General features: G+C 39.1%; 1 protein-coding gene across 4 annotated transcripts in view; it reads left to right on the top strand.

Annotated features, from left to right (window-relative positions):
* The window catches only part of Atg16 (Autophagy-related 16), a 642,505-nt gene that overhangs the window by 611,711 nt on the left and 7,237 nt on the right, over positions 1–23,557 (top strand). For all 4 annotated transcript variants that reach the window (XM_076426920.1, XM_076426921.1, XM_076426919.1 and 1 more), the window contains 3 exons: positions 2,911–3,090; positions 4,506–4,590; positions 6,436–6,582. In XM_076426920.1, coding sequence (XP_076283035.1) covers positions 2,911–3,090; positions 4,506–4,590; positions 6,436–6,582 — 412 coding nt within the window. The remainder of the gene's footprint in view (positions 1–2,910; positions 3,091–4,505; positions 4,591–6,435; positions 6,583–23,557) is intronic.

Here is a 23,557-nt window from a genome sequence, read left to right as displayed (position 1 = left end):
TTTTTCTTAGATCGAATATTTACTGTATTTCTTTTCTCGGTAATTTTAATGAGTTTAAAGTAGTATAACAGGATTTTCAAATTCCATAAATTTTTTCACCATTATGCATTTCATCTACCCTCTGCCATAAATGGTTAATTGATTATAGTCTTCGACAAACAAATGTATCGGCAGAAGGCATAGGTTAAACGAATTAAAAGCCCCGCAGGAATGATTGATACATAGCAGAGGGCTTGTTCGTAGAAGAAGAAACGATCCAATTAGATTTGCAATTCCCTTTAATTCCGCTGTTGCAATTCCGTGGTTACGCTGTAAAAGATTGTACGGCACGCACGGAACCTCCGAACCTACTAATAATTAAAACAGCCTTTAATCCACGGAACGGTCGACGGTTGTTCACCGAAGATCTGTAATTTAACCGGTTCGCGTTTCTGATATGAAAGTATTACCGGAGTTGTATTAGCATTTTCGCGACAGACCACGCGGTAACCGGGTGACGCGAAAACATGATTTCCAAGGGCGTAAATTACGTTTGGAATCCAGCTTATTGCGCCGCGCGGAAATCTATGAAAACGACCGGCCTGGGAGCCACAATGCGAAACCGGAAACCACCCCCGTCTTGTAAACGTACTTTTAATAACAGCGTTAACTGGCGCGGCGCAACATTGCCTACGTACCTATACTCCACTCGTATTTCAAAGCGCGATGAAATTGCATGATCCGGTTTCTTTGTTACTTTCCTTCGGCGCGCAGTCGTTGTGTATCGATGTTTCTGAGGGTTCCGCGAGGGCGTTATTGAACAATGGATAAATACGTAACAGGATAGCTTGTTTTTTCCATGGCGCCGGTAAACTGATCATGTTGTAATGCCTCGAATTTACATTCTATGGTTCGAAGGGTCGTGCTTCGGCGTATACGTCTTATAATGATGACCTCAATCTGTCTTCGAACCTCCATATAGAACGCATACTGAAGAAAATAGAAGAGTAATCGAATACATTAAACAATTATTAATTTATGGGTCTACGTTGAAAGCTCCATCGCAGTGCATTTTCGAGAAAATATGAGCCAATGTATTACAGCATTATACAGAGTGTTTCAAAATGTGGAGATCTGTTAAAAAAATGGACCGCAAAATTGACCTTGATCATTTTTCTAAGGTCAAACATTTTTTTTATTGCATCCTATAGTATTCATCGCGAAGAACAAGTCTCAAAGGAGCTATGAATCAACCATTCTCCTAAAAAACAATTCTACATGAGAAAATATAGAAAAAATTGTTCTCCTTTCCGTGAAATATGAGTTTGAAAATTCTGCTATTTTTCAAAAATATCGCTAAGTATGGACAAAGCTTTAAATAACTAAAACCACGTTTCGTTAAATTCTTACAACATCGCGTCGAATAAAATCGTTTTGTAACTTCGCAACTGGAATAAACAAAGCCGATAGAATACATTGCAAATATATACATTTGTTCCGGCAAGCGTAGAAATTCGAAAAATATTTTAAAAAAGAGAGGTTGAACAATTTTATTTGTCGAACTGTTACAACAGCGTCGGTAAAATCGTTAAATCCCGTATCGGAGGTATCTTGCCTCGATGAAAACGTTTCGATGGTGATCGTTTAGAGGTTCCGGGGGAGCAACTGTTGGTTCCGCGACACGCCAACTATAAACAACATTAGCTAATTCGTTCAGAGTCATGCGCAACCCTTTGTGCGCCCGCGAATTTTCTACCGGTTTGCGCGCGGCGGCTTCACTTTGTCGCCCTGGCAGTCTCGGTGAAATCAAACGTGATTTACCGGCCAATCAATTAGCTTGTCGAATTTACCGCAACGATACGTCGTAGGTTATTGATATCGCTTGAGGCACCAAGCTACCTATGAGGATGGAATTACTCGGCCCCCATTACTTCGTGGCGATGCATCATACTCCCGTTGACTTACGTGTACCGACGTAAGCAGATTTTATGTGAATGCCGTGGCCCGCGTACCGATTCAATTTTCTGACCGGTGGGAACTGCATTGTTGCGATACCAACATTTTCCGAATACACATACTGGGATCCATCGGTGCAGATGTAGACGATAGCTAGTGAAAGTGGTTGACAATTAATCAAATCGTGGTCGACAATTAAACGAATACTCCAGTTTTTAGTAAAGTGGAGTGGGGTAAGTGCGCCCTAGTTTTTGCAAAGTTGGACTTTAAACTGATGTATTTTCAGTCTGGTATGTAAAAACTTAACGCTCTTGGTATCAAACTCTTGCCACAGTTATTACTGATGAATTAGTATTATGTAGGATTCTAATTTTCCTTGAAATTAATCATTTTGGTAAGATATTGTACAAAGTGTCAGCTAAAACGCACTTGCCCCGAAAAATGGTGCAAGTTCGTCTCTGAGAGTTAAAAATGCTTTCGAACCTTGTTTCAAGTGCTACGGGGCAAGAAAAGAATGATTAACAAGCCTGCTATAAAATGCTTCTTATTGCATTAAATTATATTGTTTAGTTTTATAGTTATCCATTTTTAAGCAAACAAGTACATTTATGCTGAAATACGAAAGGGGATCCAGTGATATTAAAACAAAGTTTAAAAATGCTTTCGAACCTTGTTTCAAGTGCTACTACTATAAAAACGGTTTATTTAATGTAAACCTACATCAATATTTGTTGATGATGAATAAATACAAGCTAGAGAAATTTCGTTCATATTATAATAAAAATAACCAATTAACGCACTTGCCCCGTTGACGCACTTACCCCACTCCACCTTAAGTTAGTTCTTTAAAAAATCTGAAAAAATTCATTACCTTAGAACATCCTAAATTTTCAGAATGATTTTGACAAATAATTAGTTGAAATATTTTTTATTGTATATGAAGTACAAATGCAGTGTACAAATATTTTGTTGCAGGCACAGAAACAAAATTTGCGGGCTCCAGTTGCAACGATCTGGTGACTTCCGACAGTGCAGGCTCGACGATAATTAGCGGCCATTATGATCAGAGAATCAGATTCTGGGACACCAGAGTAGATTCGAGTTCGAACGATATTCTGCTCGAGGGAAAGGTCACATCGCTGGATTTATCTCGTGGTAAATGTTACATTATATTACGAATTTTCCATATAATTTATAGAAATCGTCACTGTACTTCCATCAATCCATTTAATTCAGCAAAAATCTGCACTGTAATTTTTCAGAAGCTGCCCATTAAACAAAATTAAGCTTACACATTCGCGAGCGGCACAGAAATTCCCACGACACATTTTTGTTGAAAAATAGAAGTTCGAATATACATACATACATATAATCGCTGTCCAAATTAATTTTCATAGGAATTGTGTAAAATAGCGAGTTCAGTTTGAATGGCATGGAAGAATTATTTGAACAATCGTTGTTAAACCAAAGTGTTAAACTTGTTTTTCTCTTGAATTTTATGGGATTGATCATGGAAACCTAACAAAAGTAGAATTTATCCTTCACGTCCTTTATAAAAATCGACATTACATTGCCATTAATTCAGCAATTCAGCAAAAACGTGCGGTCCTTTGTCATTTATTTTTTCAAAACCTACACGTTCGACAAAAGCGAGCTTAAAAATTCACAATCGGCGCAGAAATTCCTATAATAAATACGGGCAGTTGCAGTATAAAATAATTTTCGAGGGACCTCGAAAATATCAAATTTAGTGAAGGTGTTACAAGAATCATTGACACAAAGCAAAGTGTAATAGCTGAATTTCATTGGATTGATCAAAGAAACCTACATAAATATTTCACACGATTCATTAACCCTTTGCGAACGAACATTTTTTAAAATATTAAGAACTCTCAGTACGCTAAATCCTATACTAATAATATAATAATAGTGCAATTTTTAATACTTTACAAATTATTTGTTCGCCTTTTTGAGAATGAAATCATGATATTGCAACAGACAATGAGACATGGTCCTGACGTTGCCAATATGGCGATGTTCGTCCCGAAAGGGTTAATGCAGATAACGCGGAGATAGATTGCAAGGGAAACGATATCTAGCCGGTTGAAAAGTTGAACGCGATTACACCGCGCGGAGCGTTCTAATGCTTTCCCTTTATCATTGGCAGTAATACATTATGTATACTTCCATTAAAGTATAATATTCCATTCCCCGGGAAACGTGTCCGCTAGATTCCAGAATACCTTCGGCGAACGCCTCCTCATAAGATTTATACGGGCCGAAAAGGAATTACTTACTTAGTGGGATTCGTCCCGGTGCATTTCAAGACGGTGCACCGGAGCTCCGGTTTTTTTCCCGGCTGGCGCTCTGTTCAAATAACGGAAATTCGTGGAAACTTCCTCGCAACGTGATCGGAATACTATAAGGGAGAGGGGAACGTAATCAACGATTGCTTATTATCTTTATGCGGGCACGTACGCGAGTTGTATGGCTAACCGTATTAGCGCGACCAATTTAACTTCAATATCGGCGACATGCAAATTCAAGTAGCGACACCTGCTTGTTTTCAGATGCAAATTACCTTTTGAGCTGTGTCAGGGATGACACGCTGAAACTTATTGACCTGCGGATGAAGAAGATCATTGGATCGTTTAGGTAAGTCTTGGGAATTATCCTACTGCAAACTCGTCTCTGGTTTGAGTGCGTCTTAATGTCTGAGTGTGTTTCTTGCTTTATGTTTGAGTGTGCTACTTTAGAGGCTATGCAATTGAACCAGGCAAACAATGTGTAAAATCGAGTGCAATTTCATTGTAAACAAAACGTGTTTACCAAGAACTTATGTGTTATTAGTTGTAATATTCATTCATTCTTCTTGAAGATATTCATTCTTCTTGTACTACATTATAGATCATGTTACTATATCGTCTATGAAAAAATAATAATGAAATAATTTTCCAAGATTATATTTTTGGGTACCTTGCTTGTCCTATTCAAGACATCAGTCTGTTAAAATCTTCATCGAATTTTAGATTATAGTTGTGATAATCTTCTAGGCTATGAATAATTCATATAAATTCATAAAATCTTTTAATAAGTACGTACAGCAGAAGGAGAAGGTTGAGCTCGATCGAGCAGCTATTAACAATGTTGAACATTGTTTTATTTCGCCCTAAGAGGAATCACCATTTGCGTTTATTATAAGGGAAAGGCATCATAGCTCGGAGCTAATCGGATTCGTGTAGGTGTGATGCGATGACTAACCCAACCGCATATACATAAGTAACATCGGGACTGTAATAGTTGCAACAAATGCGATGTCTGCGTGTTACCAGTGTTCTGTGTGTCTGGATGTTGACTGATTGATTGTTACCTGTCGCTTGTGTGTCTAGATGATGACTGTTTGATAGCTACGTGTGTTCTTGTTGACTGTGTGTATGAATTGCTTGGATGTTGCCTGGTCTGTGTGTTCGTGTTTCTGTTGATGTTTGTAGGTTAGTGGTGGTAGCGGTGGCGTGGTAGTGGCCGTGTATATGAACAGGGAACACCTGGACAGAAATTTCGTGTACATAATTCGCAAATTATACGGTTTCAACATTTTAGTACCTAATTGGTTACGAGGCGTTGTGGGGTCCGAAAACTTCAGAAAATCTTTCAGAGCAACATTCAATGAAACTTGGTGCAATTTTATTCTATTTTCAAGTTCACAATTTATTTTCCAATCTTTTATGGATATAAAGCATAGTAAATACTTTTTAGGATGTGATTTAACATATTTTTAATTGGGTAGCCTGTGAATAATATATATTCACTGTTAATATTTTTAAGATTTCACTGAAGTATTATATTAACTTAATCTAAAACTTTTTAGAAAATACTTTGAAGCTAAATATCTTTAGTAAATTATGTTGTAAATGTATTTTTGGACCTTTTTAATGGGGTAGACTGAAAGCACTGAAGCACCACTCAGTTATAGCATCTAAAAATTTTTAATTGGGAGAACTGAAAACTGATCGGCGACCGTATTTTTAGGGTTAATCCGCCGAGGCTATCAATGGAGGGGATTTCATTTAGTTGAAATTTGCCTATAAAAGTGCAAGTTTGCATAAACTTCCGCAGGGTAGTCATAAATAAGGTCTCGAAGACAAGATTCGATCACACATGATGCGCAGCTGTCTGAGAACCCCAGTTTATGATGTCTCGAGGTTGTATTAGCGTACCGGAGGTGCGATGGTCGTGGCAACCCTAGATTACCTGCGCTGATTCTCGACAATTTTCATTCCCCAGTTCGAAGCACTAGCATAATTCTCTAGCATTTCTCAAGCCTTTTATAAATCTAATTTTATCCTAATTCGCAGTTTCAGGAAGTAGACAATCTTCCATTTCTTTTGTATGAGTGTGCAATTTTGATAAAAATTTAGAAGAATGATGTATGTAAATTTCGGTGATAATCAGGCAATAAAGATGGAAAATGGTTTTAACTTGTTTTTCTTTGATTTTCAGTGCTGACGGCTTCAAAGTCGGTTTCGATTGGACACGAGCCACTTTTAGTCCTGATGGTCAATACATTTCTGTTGGCTCTTCGGACGGATCCGTTTTCATTTGGTCTGTCCTCACAAATATGATCGAAACCGTGCTGAAAAATCATTCGTAAGTAACTTCACTGCATCATCGATCAACGGTTTACCTAGTGCATGATATTATTTGAACACGTTCTGAAAATGAAAGTGATTGTGTCTTGCATGGTAGCTGAACCAAAGATATGTTTGTCATAATAAATTCTAGCAAAATAATTGAAGCAATGATTTCATCTATAGTCATCGCACAGTTTAATATCAATATTGCATATATTGCAAGAATGAAAAATCACACCCCTTATAGAAAATATTTTTCACATATTCATAAATAATTATTGAATGACACTTATTGCAAGATCAAACTCTTATTCATTCATTCAAATGAAATATTTCATACGATACAGTATATTTTCTATAAAATAAAACTGTATTTGTTCGTGTCTATGTTTCATGGAATTAGCGACAGGTCATATCTTTATCAATATTCAACATCGCAAATGCCCGAAAAACTTTTTATTCATCCAACGTGTAGGGCCGCGCTGTAAAAATTTAACACTGTGTATTTTCGAGGCCAAATATCACTTTTTACGCCGCCGGCAACAAAAATCGTAATCTTTGTTTTGATATCAAATAGATATCGATTGGAATGTGCAATAACGATATTAAGCCCTTAGCCGTTATAAAATCCATGCAAGCTAGCGAACCTGTTCAAGTTTATTTGACATTTTATGGGTCGTGTTGCCAATAACGGTGAAACTTATTAAAATATGAAATTTCGGTCTTGATATCGAGACGGCTATCTCCACAGAAATCTTCCATACTGTCGAAATAAGTATATTCGAGACGTGGTAAAAATGACTAAAAAGCCTTCGGGATTCGCTGAAGAAATTAACGTCCATATGCCACCTGAAGCTTCACACTACTTTCCACATCAGTGACTCGCAAACATTTTTCTGAATAATTTATATACTGGACTGAAACATTTTTTATTCGAAAATATTTTTATGCTTCCGAGATGATCGAAATATGTTTCTCAAATATTGGTCCCACTGCAAATATTATTTCATGCAATTATAGTTAAGCAACTCTCTCTCTCTCCCTTTCAATTCGCCATTAGTAATAGTATAATAACGTGCGCAGATCCAGCTACTAGCCATGTAGTTTTAGTTAAAATAATAGTGGAATAAGAGCATTTGTGCAATCCGTATGAACTGTTAGTACAATTTCGATTAATAGCGGCGAGTGAACAAATAAATCCTATTTGACGGAGATAATTTGCTCAGTAAACAAAACAGTTCTATGTAAATTACCCTGTAGAATCAATGTTGAGCACATGGAATACCATTACTTTGTAAGCGGCAAGTTTGATATTGGTTTCGATTAATGAGGCCTTTTATGCAGGGATCCCATTAAACGCTATGAAATTAAATAGCTGTCCCAATCAATTTCATTTTTCCGATTCTCTCGAGGAAAATAAGGGTTCCCCGTACCTCCGCTCGAGATCGAGAGCAACAGCGTAGCGTGAGCGGAGACGGTACATTATTTAATGGTATTATAAAGAATCACGCGTCTATTTCGCGAGAATCCAATAGATTGTTATCGGTAATAAATTCCGTTACGCAATTTACTACGAAATTGCCGCCAAGCCTCGATAGTCGGACGAGTCTCTAAATTATAGAAATTTTTACAATGTGCACACGGCGCGGCTCCTCGCATTGGTCGGGCTGCGTTCGCAGCTAAATAAGTGGGTATTAAAACCGCGTTAACATGAAATTAAAAGTCATTCCGCGGCGATCACTCTATCGTGTGTTATTAAACCATGCCGGCATCCTGTCAGCCGCCTCTAATTTTCTCGCTAATCATTCCCTGTGATAAAGACCAATCCACTCTCGAGTTGGATGATCGCTAAACTCGTTCGCAGAACCGCCAAAGCGGACGCAATTCCGGCAGGCACCCTTCGAGTGCTTTGCATACCCTGCTAACACGAAGACTTCGCCAAGTCTCCTTTGGCCCACCGCGTTCTGGACGCATGCGCCCCGATCATGTGCTTTGCCAAAGCAAGGACAGACACGAGGTCCAGAAAAATATTTCGCCGTGTCCCGATTTCCCTCGTCCAAGTCGCGGACCGTATATCTACGGACACACAGGACCGTTCCACGTAAACCGGGTATACATAATATTTTCATACACTCGTATTATGCATATGTATACGATGCATCGCGATATCGAAAGTTTATACGGTAACCCGGTCGACTTCTCCTCTTGGCTGGCCCCGTTTCAGATGGACATGGGAGAAATGTTTTTCACTTAACCCCTTTGATTTTGACGATCTTTTTACTGTAAGTAGAACTACATTGTTGTCAATAATGTATTAAACTCGAAGCACATCGCTCAACGAAATTACAATTTCGATCATACCAAACCTTCTCTTCCCTTCTCTAATCTCCCACCTAAAAAAACAAAAAGTCCTGAAACGCCGACGTACAGGAGGAGGAACACAGAGAGCCCCGGAAAGGGATCGCAGGGGTCGGGTGTCCGAGGTGGGTACTCGTTGATCGTTTCCACTGGAATCCTGGCGTACAGTGGTTACCTCGATCGAGCTGTTCATTCCGATTTTAGCACTATTTGAAAGTTTGAGGGTATAGTAATCTATGTTGGATTCGCTTTGACACCAGCTGCAATACTACTAAGTTGAAAATACATATTGAACAAATTAAATGTTCAATTCAAACAGATTTTAGTACCACTGTCTAAAAAAGACGACCGCTGTGGCGGCGTGTGATGCACGGGTGTCTTGGTCGATCCGTTCTAACAATTATCCATAGCCCGTTCTCCTCCTCGTCCGTTTGGAGATACGATGGGGGCCACTTCGTCGTCCTCGGCCTCCTCGAGTTTCCCAAGGACGCGGGAGATCTTCGGTGGTGGTTTCTATGGGAGAGCCCAGCGGGCGGTTGTAGTCCGGCGTGCACCTAAGTACCGGTCGTATCGAAAAATAGCTTAAGCACCGGTCACGTAAAAGCTGGTCCGGTAAGCTGGTCCGGTGAGCTGGTCTGCGTGCGTGATTTCGCCGCGTGTATGCGCACGTTTCACTGTTATTACTTTCACCGAGAGAGAGAGAGAGAGAGAACGCAGTGAGCATAGCAGACCGATGGCAGTCGAAGCAGAGCCTAACAGAGGCTAGCAAAGCCTTGGCATAGAGCCTTTGCAGAGCGTTTCAGAGCGATGCTGAGCGTTGGCAGCCAGGACAGCGTTACCAGGCAGGCTCTCGTGGCCAGCGTCATCTTTCGTCGTCATCTCTCCTAGTCGTCCTCATCACCTTCATTCTCTGTCGTTCCCCTTCGACTTCTTGTGATCATCGGTGCACGAGCTCTCTCGGATCGTGTAATTCGTACGTTGCTGCGGCGTGTACGCGCGCACTCAGGAATCCCCGGGACTAACTTAACAAGCGCCTCGCCCTTTCGCCCTCTTTTTCCAGTGGTATCGCCCCGGCCTCTGTCATGCTCCTGCACTAGCATACTGCATCGTAACACATAGCCATATACACGGATACGTGCACACCGTGATAGAAAGAGCAGCCGCGCGATTTCGTATTTAATGCGCGCTCTCGAAAGCCTGATACACGTAGCCACATCCATCACGGATAAAGCGTGAGATTCGGTCGTTTCGTGAAATCCTATAATGCAAACTGATGGAATGGATGTGTAACGGCGGGTTAGTCGCCGGCGTTAACAGATTATAGTGCGTGATCTTCTTCTTATTTGTTTGGCGCCGTGTTCTACGCCCCGGTTACACCGGGATCCCGCTTATCCGAATCTAACCGATGGGATGGATGTTAGGTTGTTACCCGGGGAATCGTTATTCCTCGTCGATTATGGATACGAGATGCTGCCTCGCGATGTTCGTACGTCATGGGAAACGGACTATGCTATGATCTGCGGGGACGAAACGCTGTTTTCTTAACTCTGATACGTTCCTATTTCCTTTTCATCTCTCTAATACTTTACGGGTAACTGACGTATTGGCAATAGTGGATATATTTCTCTCACACTTTGTGGATAAGTGACGTTATATTAGCAATATTAGGATCATGTATCCAATTCTTAAAGTAATTTAATTATGTAGCTATTCATAGAAATTCATGAAGTATTTAAACTTTACAAAAAGATTGTCACTCTAGTCACAAGCATAGGATTGATACGGTTAAAATAACAATTATGATACGATCAAAAAACATGTAAATATTTTTTTGGAAACGCAATTTCAAACTCATCAGGTACATTAAATCTTCCACTTCATCTCGCACGCATCTAGTACGTCACTTTTGATCTATTCAAAAGCAGCTTCACATTAATTTGTTAAATTTTACCGACAGTAGGATTTGCATCAAACACTCCGCGCGATTGTGGAAGGTGATTAAAAGACATGAATAATTAAAGTATCTTGCAGCGTTATCGCAAATGAATATTTGCGTATAACTCGTGTATAATTTAAAGTATTCCGGTAAAACATGAAAGACATTCGACGCTGAATATAAGCGAATTTCGTCCGTTTGCGTTCCGCTTCGTTAGAAATGAGGACGTATTGATACTGCCGAAAAGTTTACCGGAACTTTGCAAACATTTTTACTCCTCATTTGCGATGTGTTCACGTAAAAACACATAGACGAGAGAAATATTTTTTGCCGTTGGCAGAATTTATTTAACGTCCATGTAGAATGTTTTATAACTAGAATCTTTCTGCATTTAGAACGAAAACGAATAGGTGGAATATCAATCTGAAAATATTGAAAGAGTTTTAAAATCCCCTTCTATCATTCTCAACTCAGAACTATTAACACTAACCGTACCCAGCACAAAACTGGCATACATTGTTTTATATAAATTACAAGATTGAATTTATTTAGATTTCGCAATTTTTATAAAAATGTGTATGCTTGAATGTAGAAATTTATTGAATAATTTGAATGTCAACATCAAGAGTTGAAAAAGATAATTGTCACAATACTGTACAAATATCGTTTCATGGAAAAATGAATTAAAGATAAGAGATAAATTGAGTACGTTCCTTTTTATAAATAAGTGCATTAGCGTGCGCTCCAAGACAGCGATCTTAATAAAGTAGATTAATCAGGAGCATCTAATTAAAGTGCCACGTACAATGTATCCTCGAGTTTCATTGTTTCGAACAATTCTAATTAACTGCACTTCTCAAGCTGCTTATCTAATGTTATATTTTATTACGAGCATCAATAGAGTGTCTTCAATTCTATTACAAACGAAGAAGTTATTCAATATTTATTGCAACATTGTGTATTAAATTGACGTCGGTAACAATCCCCCTTGATGTCTATATAACTGAACCGCTATACTAAACCGTTTTAACGGAACATCGGTCGTAATTAATCTACGGATCATTACGCAAATTCCCATTTTCATAGGTTGTAGCACGAAAATCGCAACATGGGAAGAAGTTTTTTCACCGACTGAAAAATTTCGTACAGAAGAAAGATAATGCCATTAATTCTAAATTAATCTGGACGTTTCTCTATTTAAATATTTCAATTACAAATTCACCTAAAAGGAGGCTAATAAAATTGCGGAATTTATTCGCACGAACTCTGCAATTTAAATGACATTTACTTCTGCGTAACTGCAAACTGTCGCATGCATTAGCAACTAAATAACGTTACCGTCTTTATTGTTCTGTGTCTCCGTACTTTTAAATTTACGCGGCCATCGCCGACTGTAATTGTATACTACGCTACCGTTAACATCGCATCGGCGTTCTGTTATCAAAAGTCAACTCGCATCGTGCTTCGCATCTTCGCAACCACTGATAACGCGCATTGTTAGCTCATTCAGTGGAAATTGTTTCACTTACCTTTGCATAATTCGCTTACTTTTGTTCCGTGTTTATTAAGGAAATGGTTGTGTTCTTTTCCTATAGGATAATCTCTCAACTAACGCAATAATTTGTTAATGTTATAACATTAGCCTGTTTATCCTGCTTTGTTGTGTCCCTGCAGTTTGACAATCTCACTTGTAAATTCCACAGAGAAATGTAACGTCAACATTATTTCCAATTAATTTCTGACTCGCCTCGAATTCTCATGTGAAATAAACACACGAGTAAAAGTTTCAATTGACATACCTATGTTTGCAGAAAATGTTTACTCGCAAAAATCATGAAATCCAATAATTAATCCGCGATAAACGCGTTGTTATTTAAATAGAATTTGCGATACGCAAAAATGTTATCTGCAGGTTCAGAAAGCAGCGTTTCTCTTTTTAATATTATTAGCGTGATTAAGCTGTGATTATATCTAATTTAATACCTGACAAAATGCACGATTTAACTGCAAGCGTGCATTTTCACAAAAAGGCTTTCAGAGCAAAGGGAGGCATGATTGTTATTGCAGGTTAGCCTGTGCATTAAAATATTATTCTCAGTAATAAACCGGCAGCTATTATTACTTTAGATAGCAATAAGAGCATTCGCGGTTTATCGAGCCCCTCCCTCGGGGGCTAATTAATAGTATCAAATTGATATTTGCATTTCAAATCTTGACGGGTCTCATTGTTTGTTAATTTGCTTCGCGGCACGATCGATATGATAAAAATTTAATAGTTCGCGAGCGGTGGCCACGGCCATCGCGCTGCCTTTCATTGACGGATAAACTAATGTACTAAACATGTGAATAAGCATATACGGGGTGTTTCAAAATTATATACCGTGACCACTGTAGTAATTAAAAAGTGGTGTAAAAAGTGGACCAAAAGATTGATCTTGACCCTTTTTCAAGGTCAAAGTTTTTGTATCATCGTGTAGTACTCGCCATAAGAAACAAAGTCTCGAAGAAACTATGGGTCTCAAGTCTTAAATCTAATTATCTTAAAAAACGACTTTAAACGTGTATGTGTCTACAGCAGAGTTGGGCAAAAATTTAATCGAAGATTGACGACTAAATTTCTACATCAACCGTTAATCGTAATTAACAATTAATCTCCTACTTTAGTCGTTAATTGCGATTAACGATTACATTCCTTTCAATTGTAATCGTCAATCGGATAATTGATTAATGATTAACTGCTGAAATATTAATGCACACAAAATATTTATGGCATCATTTTAAAGGGTATCGAAGGTGGAATATCAGAGAAGAACAATTTTTTCCAAGGTCATCGTTATCTTTTTATCGGGAAAACTTCTTTTTTTATCCCATCTTATAGCGGCCGGAAAAATCCATTTGAATATGCTTAAGTCATTAACAGGATGGAATAAAAAAAAGTTTCCCGATGGAAAATAACGTTGACCTTGAAAAAACTGAAAAAATAACCGGACAAAAAAATTGTTCTTCTACGATATTCCTCCTTCGATACCATTTAAATTATGCTATAAATATTCTTTGGGTGGCATTAAAAATAAAGGAGATATTGAGATGGCCTCCTTCAGCTGAGACACCCTGTATAATACAAATTCTGTTTACGTGCTTTTACGTTCTTCTTCGATTATATCTTTTTTTAACCGTACACATTAATCAATCAATCATGATTAAAATTTTAATCGATTAATGCCTAACTCTAGTCTACGGGTAATCCCAAAATGGTATAAACGTGGAGGGGATGATTTTGCATGAAGATAACATGCTAGTACTGCTCCAGCTAGTTACCGTTTTCAGCAAGACAGAATGCGGAAAAGGTGTTCCGAGCCCACAAAAGGTTTTTCCCACGAGCACGCCACGGGTCTACGAATAAAAGCTATCATTCGCGAGGCAGCGATACTTTGATTTGTGTAACTTGTTATTAATAAATAAATGCGTGGCGAGGCGCGGTAACCGAGCCGGTTATTATTCTTTTCAGCCGGTAACTGACAGGTAACAGCATCTCATAAATATTACTACGCCATATTTCAGTCACGCACGCATTTATGGCGATTTTGTCTTGTACTTTACGAGCGAACGACTTTGCCGCAGATCCTTCGAGGTGTATGACTGAACCCCCAAGGAAGTAGTTCGATTAATATATTTCATGGGGTTCCGCTTGGCTCCCGCGTTTTCACCGTCGCAGTCGCGAAAAACACTTTCCTGACACTTTCGAGCGTACGCTCGCCGATCCGAAACGTAAAATGCACAATACACGGCTTCTAGCATGACCCTCGCACGTAGTTGCACGATAAATTTCTTCCATCTTTTATCTACACTTTAATGCGACGACTTGCAGCGTTTGTGGCATCGTACTTTCAATGAATACATCGAATTACAACACAGAGGGGAATCTACTGTTTTATGATATTTAATTAAAGCAGGAAATGTGCATTGTTCTCTTTGTCGAGTTTTTTCGTCTAGGAGCGTGGGAAATAGACAGGTTTCGTCATTTTTGTCGAACTCCCATACACTTTAAAAATAGTTCCACTATAAATTCTTGCATTTTTCATTCACGTTTGAATCGAATAACTCATTCATTATATCATGTGCAAACTTAAAACATCGAAAGGAAATCAAATATTTTATAGTACAGTAAAGGCTTGATGTAAGAAAAACTCTCGGGTCCTCGACGGGAACAAGCCAAAAATTTTTGACGTTTTCATTCAATGTTCATAAAAATATTTCAATTGTTTCAGATAAAATGTTCTGTGTTAAATTCTAAAACAAGGAAGTCGTAAACTTTTATACCATCTAAAACGTTCTTGCTCTTCAAGCTTATACTTTTTTTTTTAAATTTGGACGTATTCATTCTAGAGGGAATATGTTCGAACAATGTGTAAGAGTACTTTTTATTGGAATCGAGGAGAGTCTCGTAATAATTGGGAGAATGGAGTCGTGTTAGGAGTCCACCATAAAAAACGAATAAAACGTCCGGAAAATTATCGTCACGTTTGATAGTGGCATATTTCGAGTCTTCATGCCTGTACAGTTTATAGCCACTATGAAGAAAGGAAGTAGGTGGTTGCATTGAGCTAAGTCTATGAAGAACTACGAACCTATCAAGAACAGACCATCCGGAAAGATCTATCAACTGTGTTTAGGGTCACTAAATAACTCGTAAAATATATTCTTCTCACTTGGGAGATTCTCTGTGATCGATGGAGTGATCGGTAACACAATGACTTTGTACGAGTGACGAAGCCATTAAAAATGTGTTAGAATATTAAAAATATTCGAAATCTTTAAGACATTCGAAAATTTCAAATATTCAAAAAGAAATATTGGAAATCATCCTTAACATTCAGCATCGACGTCAGCGTTCTCCGGAAGGAGAAATAGAAATCCTTATTTCCATTACTTTCCATTAATGTCTGTCTGTTGCGACATAAAATATTTATCCGTCGAAGCAACTCGCGTTCCATACGCGGTCACGTTCGCCGACGACATCTTGTACTTTTTCCCCGGTTCTTCCGCTGGACAATGAATAGTAAGAGCCGTTGAGACCAATCTTTCTGCAATCCGTTTTTGCTAAACGCTTTGATGCTTCATCCTCGGATACATACCACTAGTCACTTCTTCATTCGATCGGAAGATTGAAGTTACCGTTAGAGAACTTCAGAAACAAGCACCGATACTTCGTCACGTAGGAAATGCGTGTTCCGTTATAGTTCGCAGACATTGTTTCCTGTTTTAAATGTTTGACATACCGAGTCGCAAATAAATTGAGTCGGGGCATGGCGTTGTTCTTTTGATTGATGGTGTTGCGACGATTCCGACGGGTTTCTCTGTGGAATTCACAGTGCTTGTGGACGAGGAGCACTTGTTAGCTGGACTTCCACTTAATAATAACTGCGTTATTGTTCGGTTGTGATCCACTAGTTTGACACTTCTTTCGTTGTGACTCTTTTTGAAAAACATACAAAGTTTCTTGGAATTGTTTGTACCATTTTATTGATTTTTTTAACAACATTGTAATGAACCAAATTGAACAGATGATCGAAGAAGTTAACTAAATTTTGTCGTTTTGTACGAACTTTCTGAATTATTTTCAGGTTCGTTTAGGAGTATCGATAATTTTGCATTTCAAGAGATGGGTTTATAAATATCGGAAATCTCGTGGTCTAATCTGCGAAGGGATTGTGGGACGAGTGATCGAGAACGAGGATTCGAGAAATGTCGAGAGTCTCCACGACGTTCGCGTAAGTGTGACAAAAGACGATCCTATAAAGAGCTCCTATAAGAGGAAGGTGGTCCTCTGGTCTTCGAGACCGGAGAGTTCAGCGAGTTCAACAAGTGCAGAGAGTTCGGACAATTCGATACGCGCCGATGCAAGATCGAGAAAAATAAAAGATTTACACCCCGGGATCCGTGTAATCGATCGACCATTTCAGCACTTTCTCCCGGGAAGATCATACACGCTCATCCTCTGCAAAACACAGTTTTATCGCTTTTTAATAATAACCACTGTTGAGAATCGAAAGTTTCCTAATAAAACATAAAAACAATATTCTGCAATTCACACCTCGTTTCAGGATATGTAAATGCGGTATTAAATCTGAAATATGCTAATAAACGGCGCTGTTAAAGTTTCTTCAAATGGAGGTGACTAATTGTTATGGCGCTGTCGTAGCTATTAATAAAGCTTGATTAAAGATCGGGAGGAAATAAGATCTTTCAGCTTATGTAAGCAATGTGATGGACGTAATAATAATTTTTATATAGTAATAAAGTGGGACATATAAGAGTGCATGCACCACAGAACTTGTGCGTTGGATCAATCTTTTTATTCTGTTAGCTATTATTATTGCATAAAACATAATCCCGAATGATAGAGCAATCGAGACCGGTATGAGTAGTTTTATGACAGTATTTTCCGTTTAAATACCTTTAGAAAATGATTATTGCATACCACGGTTTAATACAGTTTGCACGAAGGGTTCGCGATGTTTCGAAACTTCGACGAGTTGCTTAAAAAATTTGTTGCATCAGAAGTTCGAGATTATGATCGCGAAGACGCCTAACGTTTCACAAGATTTGCCTTCGAGAGTAATTGTCTCGAGGTTCCGGAATTTCCGGCATGGAAATCGAGTTAAGATCGTTTGCATGATGCAGCAACATTCGCGAGCAATAAAAGTAACATCCGACCGACGATATTACCGAAGCCAATAATCAAGATAACGAAGGGAAAACTAATAGTAAATATAGTGTATTAGAAATCACTGGGGGTTTCATAGTAAAGGGATACCCATCGGGTAAACCCTCGTCGAAATAAGAAACGCGAGCATCTGTATGCATATTATCGTCGCGACTGCTATAAATATCAGTAATAAAAACTAATTATATACCCGTCCCGAAGATAAGCCTTCTATAAAACGCGGTACATCAGCACAGATTATCATTATTGCCCAGAATGAGGTTATTTCCGCCACGAACAGAATGCACTGAACATAATCGGGGCACTATCAATCGTTCTAGTTGGAATTCCAGTCGCTTCACATTCGTTCGAATATATTGCTTGCGTTCGGTTTCTTACGTTCAAGACGAATTGGATATTTTTCAAATACATACCGCGTAATATTAACAATTAAATATACGAATAAAATTTAATTCCTTTCCTCAGAAGGAAAGTTGTTCAGAATGTTGATCTTGACAACGCGTTTGAAGGTGATTGAAATCGTTGAGGAGTTCTCTGTGGCGAATGATTCTATTAGCACAGTAACTCAACTAAAATCATTAATTCAATCATGGTATCAATTTAGCAAATATTTTTTAATGAATGGGGAAAATTTTGTACAAATTACTAACCTTGATGATACATTTCAAGGTGAATAATTATCAATAATGGTTACATTACTAATCAAGTGACTCGATTAGCACAGTTATGATCGGGAGCGTGGTATTAACGATGCATCGGGGCAACAAGGCAACGACGACAGTCGGTGACTTCTAGAACTGGACCACCTTCGACTATACGCCACGTGATTGCCCCGGCCCAAGACTCACGATCAACAGTTAATATTGGGTTACGTATTAAGCACGAGTGGCCGGGACCACGGGGCTGGCCGGGATTACTGGGTCGTTCTAATTGTACCAATATAATGTACTACCGGTGGCCTGAATATGGGAATCGTCTTTGCATTCATTGCTCTCTTATTTAGAGGCGCGGGTCTCTAATAAGCGAGCTGCCGATGATGCTAAAATGGGCGGTAGCGAGACGGGGCAACGATTTACGGCGATGTTTTACGGCCGCGCCGAGTAAATATTTACAGACATCGTAAACACAACAACAGCAATTAGTTGATGTATTCATAAATTTCGTAAGATTATTATTACGCTGCCCGATGAAATATAACCGTGTCCTAATGATCGTAACGTGCGAGAGCCGAGGGTGCACTGTGACCCGGGCACCCGTATATTTCTTCGAACTCATCCAACACACGTCCGCTTTCGCGCGCGAATCTACGCCTGATGATGTTTCCGCGGAAAAAACTGCCCGTCGAAGAACCTGCACGCGCCGCACAGGCCACGTTTAAAATCCTATTACCCTCGCGCTTGATGCCCAGGCCTGTCGGAATCAATTTGCTTAGAATGCGTCAGCGTTCAATTATGCTCACAATGTTTTATAATTGCGATAGACACTGATAACATCGCGCCAAACATGTGAAAATGTTTTGCAGCCTTTGGTCATGGAATTGGGATCATTTCAACTTTTTTTCTAGAACACATGTAGAAATGTTTTGCAGCCTTCGACCATCGAGTTGGGAACATTTCAATTTTTTTTCTAAAACACATGTAGAAATGTTTTGCAGCTTTCGACCATCGAATTGGGACCATTTCATTTCTCCATCTTAAACACATGTGGAAATATTTTCAGCCTTTGGCCATTAAAGTGGGTACTAAATTCATATTAAACTCAATCTTGTCATTTTTAAAAAAGAACACACTCGTGTTTAATGCTCGAATAATTTTTCTCTCGTGTCACCTTTAAACACTTTTTACCATTACGTATTTTTCCACGTGGCTAAGAGCTACCGTATATTTCTCGTACTAACAATAAAAAAAGCAGAAGACTGCTCGTAAAACCGAAATAAACAATCCGCGTATATAAAGCACATAATCACGTGTATAGTAAAATCATTTTTGATCGCGGATGTGCACGCAAGAATTACGTACCCTTATAAATACAATTACTTCGAAATTACGCGTACAACATAAAATCACGATGTATTCGTACTCGCCGGTGCTCCCGATGCTATAAAATCCTTAATTAATTCGCCGATGTCTGAACGTTGCATATAAATTCTTGAAAAACGAAAGTAAAGTTTATTATACTCGCGAGCAATCGAAATATCGTTCCTTTCATTAGTAGCAGAACCTGCATACCTACATGCGGTATCGCTGTGATCTAGAATCCATTTTTAACAAACTTATGATACTGTTTCCACCGATGGAACACGTTTCGCTTGAGCCTCTCCAGAACACACCAGTTTTTGATCGGGTTTGCGTTAAGGGAATCATATTCGAAATTATAGCAATTAGGCTGGGTGCGTGCGTGATTCGATTGCAATTGAATTTCAACGCATTTTAACGCGGTTTCCTCGGAAAGATTATTTCCATGTTGCAATCCACATCATTGCAATTGTGCGTGTCTGATTTAAAAGTAAAGCAGAAGTGGTACATTTCAAAGCAAACGATTTTATTATCGCCTTAGTTGGCGAGTCAGATTTGTGATGAAGATTTCAAATAAAATCCACCGAGCATGAGTTATACAATAAATAAAAATGCATTAAAGTAAATATAGAGATGTACAATAAATATAAATTTTCTAATGATTTTCTAAAATTGTCTCTCAACGTTTTACAGGCTCTCTTTTCGCAAAATAGTCAACAGTAAGCTTCTTGGTATTTCAATGAAATGCTATAAACTTTCATGTACATCCACAAAATTTGTTCTTTAGTTTTCTCGGAAGGAAACGTAACACGTCACGGATCGGTTGCATCCAGTTGCATCGGATGCAACGTGAAACCGATTTTCGCATCGCGCTCTTGCGCATCGGCTGGGTCGGAAGGATCATCGCTAGATCGTTGAAAACGAACTGATCTAACTAAACGAAATCCGTTGCCTCTGTACAGTTACAGTTATTACAACTATGAAACCCGTTGCTCCATATCAATGCGATCCAATGCTTTAGTGCTTGTTACAAATGTGTAGTTGATGTGTATAATGCGTAGAACCTGTTGCTCTTAAAACAAGATTCCACTGATCTCTATATATCGAAGGAATCGAGAAAGATTTATCGTTTCCGACGTTGGTTTTTAAAAATACTAATTGGATTTCTTCTGGGAGAAGAAAATAGGGGTTTAGTTTACCCTTATGTCGGTAACCGTGCGCCCATTTACTATAATTCCTTTAATATTATTTAATGAGGCTATGATTCCTTGGAAATGTTTTAGACTGGTCTGATTTGATAGTGCTCATATTTTGGATACTATTCATTTAATTCCTAAGGGAGATCTTAAGTATTAAATTTTAAAATTATTTGGTTGCCCATAAAACGACATTAAAACACCATTTTTCTACAAACTTTTTGAGTTTTAAGAGTTGAGTGAATATCCGCAGTGCAAGAATTATATTTAGAGAACTCTTGCGTAATAGTTTCGTTATTTATTGACGTGCAATACACACCGATTCTATTAATACTAAGAATTGTTTCGATTAAAAATAAGCAAACAAGCAAGGATCCATCTCTCTTTTTGCAGCCGTAAGACGATAAATCCGCCTTAACTCGTTTAAAGTCTTAACCAATACCGGAATATTTAATTCTTATAAGTAACTTCCTGCCGGTAGATACTTTCTCTCTTCCCAATGAGCTATTATCTTCTTTCCCAGTGGAAAGGGCTATGACCTTATTGGAAGCAGACGACAGCTTGGCAATATTGCGAACTTCCCTCCAGATTTCGAATTCGCGGCTCGACTTTCGACGATCGTTAACCCGCCAAGTGGTTGAATGCTAACTCCTGTCACCCCTCCGGGAAATCGAGATTTATGACATGTCCTGCTGGTGATTAAGTCATGCCTAGACTGCGGATTTTAGCCATTTGTTACAAAAGTTAGTAGGTCAAGTGTAAAACAGTATAAACATTTTAGGGAACTTATGGGAATACTGGATTATTTTCAACTAGTTATAATTATTCAAAAAAGAAGTAAGTGTCCCTGTAGCTCCTTTGGTTTGAAATCAATGCAATTTTTATTTTTCGTAAGCATTGTTTCAGTTAAATGCAAGGCGTGGGAACCAAATAGAATTTTAGTTTCATTTCCATAGTTTGTTAGCCATGTGTTGGGGAAGACTGTATGTCCTGTGTGTCTCTTTGGTTAATGAGATTGGTAGTACTGAGTTATTTCATAAATAATCCGGGTTGTTCGGTGGGCATTTTTATTGTCTTTTGATCAGCAATAATTCGCAAAATGTCTTCAACGAACTTTTCAGGAATCCCGGAACAAAATTCGTCTGTAGAAGGATGTTCACACGTTCCAGGTAACAATAAACGATCTTTTTTCACTCCGATCTCTGTAAAATCAAAACATGCCAGAAATCTCTTGACAGAATTTCCCTCAACATAATTTCTCGTCGAAACCTGTCATTTTATTGTATAGTACTTCATTTAATGGAGTACAAATTGAAAAGTCAAGATGTACGACATTGATCCCGACCTTTGTCACACTGAATAGCTCAGCCCAAAAAATGCATTTTTAAATCTAGACAAGATCTCCAACCATGCCAGATGGAAAATAAGCCATCGGACAACGGCTTACACTTTAGAAAATGCAATGAGGGTAGTATTTGACATAAGCTCGCGAGCTTCAGCCACAGCGTAGTCGAAAGGTAGTTGCATACAGAGAGCAGATAAGCGGCGCTCGTGACGAGTGCCATTATTTCAAGCTCGGCTGGCAGAAAAACCGCATTACTCGCGGGACGATCCAATAGTTGTGTGTCAGACTGTACTTTATATTCCGAAGCACCGGTATATATTTTACGGGTTGCCCTTTCTGTTTACCCGTAGACGTCCATAGGAAATCAATAGGCGCCGCTTTAAAGGCTCTAAACTGTGCATGTTAATATTCCCCGATTGAACTGCTGAGAACGGTAATGAAAATTCAACGCCGCTGCTCGCCGAAGGGAGGAGGATCGAAAAGGCGAACGTAAACACGTCAGGTGGAAAAGATTAGGTTATACCGATTCGATGGTGTTCGGGAGAGAGGGGCGTGTAGACGTATATCTATACATGCACGGGGACATAGAGATACGGACATCCTCGAGAAGAAACCAATCTCCTTGGCATCCCCTGATGAGTATCAGACCGATTTCATTGTCGCCCGAACGTAACGAAGCATCGCCGGAGATCAATTGCCCCGTGGCGGTAGGTGCTTTCGCCTAACTCGATTTCGTTTCTACGGCAATGATCGGCCGGTCCGGCACGATATTATGTCATTTATCTTCGTCGCGTCTTCGGTAGCCGATGCCGGGGAGGCTCTGGCCTCTTTATCTGTTTTTCTTATTCCGGTTACCCTCGTGCCAGGAGACGTCGCGCCGGTTGCCACGGATATACATGTCAGACCGACCCCCTGCCTGCCTGCCTTCTTCTTCAACCCTCGTTGCTTCCCGCTAACCTCTCCTGAAACTCGTCGAGACCCTCCACCTACAGCTGCGGGGATGCTCTTCGCTGCTAGATGAAACCACCAAAAATTTCTTTGCTGCTACGTGATTCTCGGTTGTTTGCAGTCCGGCACGAAATATTCATTAACGTATGCTTTCGTTTTATAATCGAAATATTTCCTATATTATACAGAGTGGTGAAGAAAGGTCCGATACTTGTAGGCCTATAGACCCATCTAATTACTATAGGTCCATCTCATGATCATATTATTTCGCTTCCGACCAGAGTCGCCAGATCAGGGGAATTGACTCGAACTGAGGGGAAAAAGTTACCCCCACTCTACCAGTAGATTTAAACCCGGAGCGGTTGCAGATCGAAGTTTCGATCCTGTAGGATCAATGATTCAGGAGCTATGCTTGCTTAAAGTTGAGCAATCTGCAGTGTTTTTGACAGGTAAAGGCGCCGCCATA

The sequence above is a fragment of the Lasioglossum baleicum genome, chromosome 7 (assembly GCF_051020765.1).
Source record: "Lasioglossum baleicum chromosome 7, iyLasBale1, whole genome shotgun sequence".
NCBI lineage: Eukaryota > Metazoa > Arthropoda > Insecta > Hymenoptera > Halictidae > Lasioglossum > Lasioglossum baleicum.
Note: the sequence above shows the minus strand (reverse complement) of the source record. Positions and strands in the feature narration are given on the sequence as shown.